This window comes from Camellia sinensis, chromosome 1, assembly GCF_055761805.1.
Source record: "Camellia sinensis isolate YWXY chromosome 1, ASM5576180v1, whole genome shotgun sequence".
In the NCBI taxonomy this organism is placed as follows: Eukaryota; Viridiplantae; Streptophyta; class Magnoliopsida; order Ericales; family Theaceae; genus Camellia; species Camellia sinensis.
This window is the reverse complement of record NC_138961.1, coordinates 134,820,901-134,829,658: the sequence shown is the minus strand read 5'-3', so window position 1 is coordinate 134,829,658 and position 8,758 is coordinate 134,820,901. Positions and strand designations below refer to the sequence as shown.

The 8,758-nt window shown below is 34.6% G+C and overlaps 1 protein-coding gene across 1 annotated transcript; it reads left to right on the top strand.

Moving 5' to 3' along the window:
• Positions 1-1,700: 1,700 nt before the first annotated feature.
• Positions 1,701-7,148, top strand: LOC114296051 (uncharacterized). Its single transcript, XM_028240344.2, has 8 exons — positions 1,701-1,971; positions 2,601-2,745; positions 2,831-2,999; positions 3,631-3,901; positions 4,347-4,612; positions 4,696-4,911; positions 6,180-6,282; positions 6,584-7,148. The coding sequence occupies exons 1-8, from the start codon at positions 1,821-1,823 to the stop codon at positions 6,646-6,648; spliced, it is 1,386 nt and encodes a 461-aa protein (XP_028096145.2). The 5' UTR covers positions 1,701-1,820; the 3' UTR covers positions 6,649-7,148.
• Positions 7,149-8,758: the final 1,610 nt, after the last annotated feature.

The window sequence follows — 8,758 nt, the reverse complement described above, 5'->3', positions numbered from 1 at the left end:
CATAGTCTAGCTCCATGATCTTGACAAGTTTTTCTCCTGTAGTTTTTCCATCTTTTCTGTTACACTTTGACAAAATATGAATGTACTTGTTCTCTCTTACTGAATCATATTTTTAAAATAATCAACTCTTAAGTAGAGAAAATAATGGGACAACAAATGCAATATATTATGATTATGTTGTCCACATATTCTAATAAGGATTTAAATAATTGAGATAAAAAAGGAAAGAAAAAGGAATTTGTAACATATACATGACTCAAAAATCTAAAAAAAATCATAATTTGACATTGAGACACTACTTGACATCTCTTATGAAAGTGTACTTTTTTTTTAAAAAAAAAATCTTTTTATCTTTTTTATATCATATCAATTCTCTACTTTTTTTTTTTTTTATATTTTTTATTAAAAAATTTAAAAATATACTTATGCAAATAATTCTAAACACCTCTGAATTTTAATTGACAATGAGATTCCAAACTTAAGGCAAAGTTACACAATTGAACCCAAGTATGCGTTCTTGATAATGTATGCAATTCAATAATAAATTATTAAAAAATAAATGATATACAATACAATAAGTATAAACAACTGTTATATAGATTACTAAGATAAAATCCCAACCGTTGAGGGCTTTCAGCTGAGAATGATCGGACAGTGCAAAGTCAAGGGTATGTAGGTCCCGATGCCTTCGTCCTCCATATAGGATCCAGTATCCCATTTGGAACTTTGAGTGGAGGCAAGCAGGCATAAAACCACTACCGACGACACCAATCAGATAAGAATAGTCTTACATACTCCCACAAATTTCACTATAAATTTTATTACATGTTTTATATTGGTGTGAAATTACACGTCGTGCGTCTCACACTTATACGAGATATTCAATAAAAGTTTAGATAAATTATTAACACCTCTCTTGAAATTTGTCTAAAATACGATTTTTTTTTTTTAAATTTGAGAAATTACAAATTATCCCTTGCGGTTTATATTTGCATAACAAATGAGGAGATTATTTGTTATGGAAATATAAATCTCAGAGGACAATTTGTTATGTAAATATAAAACTCAAGAGACGGGATATAATTTCTCAAAGAGTCGTGCTAGGGAGCTCGAAAGCCCCCTCTTCGAATCCTCCGAATTCGAAAAAGGAAGAAGAAGAAGAGAAGGAAGAAGAAGAAGAAGAAAGACTGGACTGGAGGGGCCAACATCAACTGGGCTGGGCAGGGGTGGAGGCAGAGGCGGGGCGGAGACGATCGGGTGACGAGCTGCGAGTTGCGACGATCTGTGAACTGCGACGATCGGTCGCCGATCGGATTGGACTGGAGTGCTACGATGATCGGCCTCTCTTCTCTCTCTCTTCCTTTCCCTCTTCCTCTTCTTCTCCCTCTCCCTCTGTCTCAGACCTACACCTGCATGAAGAAGAAGAAGAAGAAAAAAAAAAAAAATGTTCAAAACGACGTCGTTTTAGGCATTCGGGGGATTAAGGAGGACAAAATTCGGAAAAAAATATCATTTTTCTTTCTCAAATCTCATAAGGAATCTGTATTTTAGTCAAATCTCCATGGGTGTTGATAATTTGTCCAAAAATTTTTGATAAAATTTTCGAAGTCCTTAACATTTTTATTAGATAAACCACGTATCGCCACGTGTCCAATGGGCTGGAACAGAAGGCTGAAACCGCGTCCTTGTTGCAGTATAAATGGATGATCGATGACAGTGTTCGTTCGTAAGAATCTCACTGCAACAGAACAGTTACTCTCGCTCTCTCTCTCTCTCTCTCTCTCTAGAATCGACCTATCTGCAAGTTTGCAAGAATAACAATGGAATTGTTCTTTTACCTGGTGTTTGGGTGTCTTGCTGCCATAGTGGCAGCTCTGGAGCTAAGCAAGAACAACAAAGATCGGATCAACACATCTCAGCCATTCAATTCCTTCAAGAACAATTACCTTCTTGTCTACTCTCTCATGATGGGTAAGGAAGGGATCTCACACCTTTCAATCTTACATTTGCTTTGCATCATCCAATCTGAATATGCCTAATTTTATTGAAATGAAAGCATGCTCTTTTTTCGGATCTGAATGGCGATGCTTTCTTTTTTCTCTTATTATTACTTGGGCCTTTTTGGGGCTCTTTCATGTGTTTGAAGCATCGGATCGATATATCATCAGTGTTTTACATTGGATCTATCAGACCGCCGGATTTCTTATACTCTCTGTTTGCTTTCTGAGAAACACATAATATCACCTTTCTCTCTCATCAAACAAATTGTTAATATTTTTTTAATGGTTACCAATGTAGTCACTTATACGAGGAATATGCTATTTGGTGTATTTGATCTGCCTGCTGCTATTTATACATTTTCCAGCAATTCTCTGATAATTATGATGCTTTTTATCATTTTTTTTTTGTTTAATTTTATTTTTTGTAATGTTTTTGAAAAATTTGTGGAAACCAAATGAATCTCAGATTTAAAACTCTTTCTTTTATCCTGCTGCTTCATCTGTGCAAGCAACAGCTGGGGATTGGTTATCCTTCCAGATTTAAAAAATTTCTTTTATCCTTTCACATTTTCTGATTTGTTAGTGTTTGTGCGGCAACAGCTGGGGATTGGTTGCAGGGACCATATGTGTACTATTTATACAGCCAGTACGGGTATGGGAAAGGAGAGATTGGACAACTCTTCATTGCAGGTTTTGGATCTTCCATGTTGTTTGGGACAATTGTTGGATCTTTAGCTGACAAACAGTTGAGATTTCCCCTTGACCTTCGTACATTTGTCATTCTTTAGTGCACTTTCTTGATTTTTGACACCTTGATAAACTGAATCCAGGGGTCGGAAGAGAGCGTCTGTGACTTACTGCATTACCTACATACTGAGCTGCGCTACCAAGCATTCTCCCCTATACAAAGTTCTGATGTTGGGTCGCGTTTTGGGTGGTATTGCGACTTCTCTTCTCTGTTCCGCATTTGAGTCCTGGCTTGTGGCAGAACACTTTAAGGTAAGTGGTTACCACTCTGCCCGTGTTCTTAAATATAGTAGGGATTTATAACTTTCGCATGCATCGTAATTTCATTACATGTGACTGGTGATGCGAGCATCATTGCTGTGAACTCTTTATGATGGAATTTTGCATACATCTTGAAGGCAGATGATGTGTGACAATAAAATGTTTGAAGAAAACTACATCAAAAATAAAAATTATTCAACTACTAAGTAAACAAATTTAAATGTGAGCCTAATTGACTTTAGGGGGAGAGATACGTTGATACTTGTATTTGTATTAAAATTATTTTGTAAATATTACATGCCAACAAAGTTGATCAGGAAAATGGGTTCTCTCATCCAATTCTGATAATATTTTCTATATGGTTTGTGCGTTGATTTCTCTGATGTTGCCCAAACTTCTCCTTTGTATCATGTTCTCCATTTAACATTCTTGATTCTATTTTCATACTTTCTGAATCTGCAATTATGTGTGTGAACCATGTAGTTGCTTGATCTCTACATTTTTTGGTTTGTCCTTGACTAATTTAAAATACAGGCTAATAAGCAGTTAGTGTGGGTTTTGTCTATGAAATTTACCATCTGATTCTGATAAAAATCAATCTCATTTTCTTCTTATTATTCAGAGAGGGTTTGATCAACAATGGTTGTCACTAACATTCTCAAAGGCAATATTTCTTGGCAATGGTCTAGTTGCTATTGTCGCTGGGTTGTTCGGAAACCTGCTAGTTGATAGCTTGAATCTTGGGCCTGTAGCACCTTTTGATGCTGCTGCATGCTTTCTCGCAATTGGGATGGCCATTATTTTATCGTCATGGACTGAGAACTATGGAGATTCTTCAGAGAACAAGGACTTGCTTACCCAATTCAAGGGTGCAGCTGTGGCCATTGCTTCAGGTAGATGCTTTCACTTGCTTTAAGCTGTATATATTATTGTTATTCTTCATAATGGGATCCTAGTATATGATATGTAATATCTAATAGATCCTGGGACTGCATGAAGAGATGGATGCACTGATTCTGGACTTCCCTTTCAAAAATTCTAAGTGATGAAACTTTACGGTTCTCAAAAAAGGAAAAAGAAAAAGAAAAGGATAAGAACAATCCCTTTCTTATGTATTATTTTACACCGTGCAATTTCTTTATCTGCCAGGCAGCATTTTCCAAATAGTGTTTGGCTAAACTTAGATTCTTTGGTACCTTAATGCATTCTCCATGGTTCTTCCATATGTTAACATGAGTTTCTTCTTTTCTGCTTCTGTTATTTTCTTTCTTTTATTTATCTATTTATTTTAATTTCCTCACTCCTTAAGCCCCTAATATAATAACTTATCTGGTTTAGATGAGAAGATTGCATTACTGGGCGCGATACAGTCCCTCTTTGAAGGTTCAATGTATACCTTTGTGTTCCTTTGGACTCCTGCTTTGAGTCCGAATGAGGAGGATATTCCACATGGTTTCATTTTTGCTACTTTCATGTTGGCATCTATGTTGGGAAGCTCATTTGCATCTCGCTTGATGGCCCGCTCGTCTCCTAAAGTTGAGAGCTACATGCAGATTGTATTTGTAGTTTCTGCCGCCTCTCTACTGCTTCCCATTTTGACAACCGTACGTTTTTGGTCTCATTTTATTCATTTTTTATCTTGAAGTCTTTTGTTCTGGCTATCTCTGATTTCACTTTTATGAAACAGTTCATGGTCGCTCCTTCTACCGCAAAGGGTGGAGGCATCTCTTTTTCAGGTTGTATCCAACTTCTTGGCTTCTGTACCTTTGAAGCTTGTGTGGGGATATTCTGGCCGTCCATCATGAAGATGAGGGCCCAATACATTCCAGAGGAGGCCAGAAGCACCATCATGAACTTCTTCCGCATTCCTCTCAACATATTTGTGTGCGTTGTGCTATACAATGTATGTAACTTGACTTGCTTTGTTTCATATCTTCACCTTAAAGTAGAGTATCTTATTATTACACAAATGCCACATATTTTATCAACAAAGTAAAACCATTTTATGTGAAAGAGGTTGAGTGCCCATTATAGTTCACATTAACCATATATATATATATATATATATATGTATGTAGTGATACTAGATTGGTATTACTACCATGCTTGTTTATGAATAAAGTCCTTTTTAAGTTATAATTGTTTTCAAGAAGAGAGAGGGGAGGTGTTACTGAATTAAACAATTTTCAGAATTACTTAAAAATAGGCATAAATGTAAGCTTATTTATTTTTATGACTAGGATTTTTTAGTAGCGGAGGTAAAATAAAAATACAAAAATATATAGCATATGCGTAATTATTGTCTTAAATATTTAGTGTCCAAGTAGTTCAAGATATTGTAAATTCCAATAGTAAAGAAGCATAAAAACAATTCAATTAGATATTGACGAAATATATCAAAACTTCATTAATTCAAATTATTTTGATTTTGTATTTGTTTAATTTATTTCAAAATCATGTAATATTCACTTTAAGAAATTAAGAATTACTTTAATATGCTAAGATTATCGACAAAGCAAAATTAATTTCATGTTGCAATTGGTGCTTTGATCGATTGTACAGTAAGTATTGTTGCTTCACCATGCATTAGTTTTAGAGAGGCCAAAACTTGGTAATAACAATAGTTATTTAAATAAGTATTTATAAAAAAATTAAAATAAGTCGACATTAATGAAAAAGAAATATACAATGGGCTTTTATCCTAATTATGAAGAGTTAAGAGATTAATTTGAAAACATCGGAATGAGTAAAATTAAGAGGATTTTAATTTAAGATGGGATTTTAATTTTTTGGGGAAAAAGAAATATAACATGTGATTTTTTCCCCCAGTATGTTAGGTAGGGTCTAAGCAGAAATTTCCTCTCCACCATCGCATAGAAATCTTAACCTGCTGGTTTGGCTATCCTAACCTTACTTATGTTCTTGCTATCTTAACCTTGATAACTGTTCTTGCTATCTAAGCCACAATGTACCTTGAGTAACCATTACCTGCTCATGTTGTGCATTTACACTATGGAAGACTTCTGTGTGATGTTTGGCCACATTAACCTTCCTCTCCTCGTCTCTTTCTTTCTATGTGCTTTCTTCTTTTTTGCCTCGTTTGATAACTTTGAGGAGGATGGCACGTTCCTTTTCTGTCACTCAAAAGTTGATTTTCTTGTGTATTTGAAGGTTAATGCATTCCCGATCACTGTCATGTTCGGCATGTGCTCGATTTTCCTCTTTGTGGCATCTATCTTGCAGAGGCGCCTCTTGGCTATCTCAGATAAGACAAGTAAGTATATATTTGTTGTCAGGTTTTTGTGATATGTTGTTGTAGCAGAACCAAGACAACTTGTAATTGTCCAGTATTTTAGCTTTTCGTATTTTAAACTGAAAAAGCAAACAAGCAAAAAACCTGAGAAGTGGAACCGAACACTCTAATTTCAAAGTGCAACTGCTTAAACACGTGGTGTCAAATTTTAAGCTAAATAAGATGCAAGTGGAACCAAACAGATCTGACACCAATGAGCTGAAAGTTTCTTGGTGCTAACAGTTAAACAAATTCTTAATTTTTTGTTTTGGGTGCATTCCAGAGACTGAAGATTGGACTGCATTGAAGGACAAGGATGCTGAAGCAGAACCGTTGAACGACGCTTGATGTCAGAAAGTGGGACCAACAAAAAACATGGGTTGGTTGAAAATCACCACCTAATTCATGCCATAAATTGTTGCTGGTTTTGATTCGAGGTACATTAGATTTAATGGCGAACGTCACAACTTATAAGGGGGGGAAAATTAGCAGGCGCCGCAGTGAGCAAAGAACCAGAAATGGTAGGGAAGAAAGTTACGAATTGTTTCTTCGGCTGTGGTTAAAGCCACCCCCTGTTTAGATTAAATTCTTCTTGAGCTGTAACCAGTTAGCAATTAAGGTTCTCTTTTGTAATTTTGATGTTTTCTTTTTCCTAATATAGGTCTTCAAATTGTACGGATTTCAAACTCTAATTTTGTTTTGTTTTGTTTTGTTTTGTTTTCACTCCTTTTATCTTTTGGGGTAGTGTGGAAACTACACTACTGATTCTTTTACAGCAATATTGTGATTCATTATTTTTGAGCTTGTAGTGCATGTGGAACATTAAAATAAATGTCAGTTATCATGTATTTTTGGGGAGTAGGAATTTGATTATATATTTTGTTTAAATATGGATTATATTTCTTGCGTCTTAATAATCTCTTTTGGAAGATTAAAGGGATTAGTCTGACGGATGGCGTGCTTGTGTGTCTTGTGGATTTGAATTTTACTGCTGCAAAAATCTATTTTTGAGATTTTTCAGGATTCAAATATGGTTATTGTATTGAGTATCCAAAATAAAGTGGTAAATGTAAAATGCAATAGTTGAATAACATCTATAGAGCAGTGATTATAGGTTTTATTCTCTTTCTTTCTCTCGTTCTGTTTTTTATTACTAAAAAATAAAAAAAAATCACTACTTGGAAAATTTTGAATAATTAATCTACAAATTTCAGCAGCAGCTTAAAACTTATGAATCTAAATGGCTAAACTATGTTTATTGAAATGTGAATAATTCTGGTACAAGAAACAAAAAATTGATATGGTAAGGGTAGATATTATTTTTTTTAAAATTTATCATAGCAGCCATATATATATATCATATATAACTAAAGGAGTGTATTTTGTCTAGAATGCATAAGAATGTGTCACGTGTAAGATTGATTACTTGTTATGTGCCTTAAGGACCAACAAAAAAAGAAAAGAAAAGAAGACTCTATGGCTTAGGTATTCCTTTTTCTTCTTTAATCAATGGCCTTTCATTTTCCATTTTCAACTTTGATTAAAAATCTAGAGAGACCAAAGGTCTCATGAATGTAAAAAATAGAATGCTTTAATGGAGGAGGATGGAGAAGATGAAAAATTGCTATCATAGATGATCAAGAGCAACATTTTCTTCCCTTCTTATAATTGCACTCATCTAAATCAAATATTATACCAAAAAACTTCATTTTCTCTCTATCATTCAGTCATATTATTCATTGTTACTCTCTATAAAACTATAACTTTGACTTGGTTATTGGTATTGTATGTAAAAGGCAAATTTAGTCGAAATCCATCCATTGGACCCTTATTTGGTGAAAATGACAACTCAATTTATTTTACTTCATAAACCCCCTAAGGAGGAGGCGCATAATTGAGTAAGGACAATATTGCCAGAGTAACATGTTACTGTGAACTAGAGTAACATGTTACTGTGAGATAAAGTAACATATTACTGTTTACATCAATTTTGACATTAATAATTTTTTTAAGGGTTAATTACAAAAAAAAAAAAAAAAACTCTAGGTTTCGAGTGCTTTTCAATTTAATCCCTAGAGTTCCAATTTCAACAAATTAAACCCTGGAGTTTCATCCGTGCTTTAATGTGAATTCTCTGTCTATCTTCGTCTCACTTCATCTTCGACCATCTTTCAGATTCAAATTCACATGTTCAAACCCTTGTATCACCCTCGTCAAAACTCCGTTGCGCTTCATTTTTACGTCGTTAGATTTATCTCATAGCCTAGCTTTCATTTTGCCCCTCATACGCCTTGTTCCAACTCTTTTGATTCATCTCATAGCCTAGTTGCTTCATTATCATTATTTGTAAGATGAGGATGTGGTGGTGGTACCGTTGAGTGGTGATAGGTATACAACTATCCATAAAAATAAAAAATCAATGGGTTGGTGAGCATGTCAAGGCGCCTTGGTTTCCAAT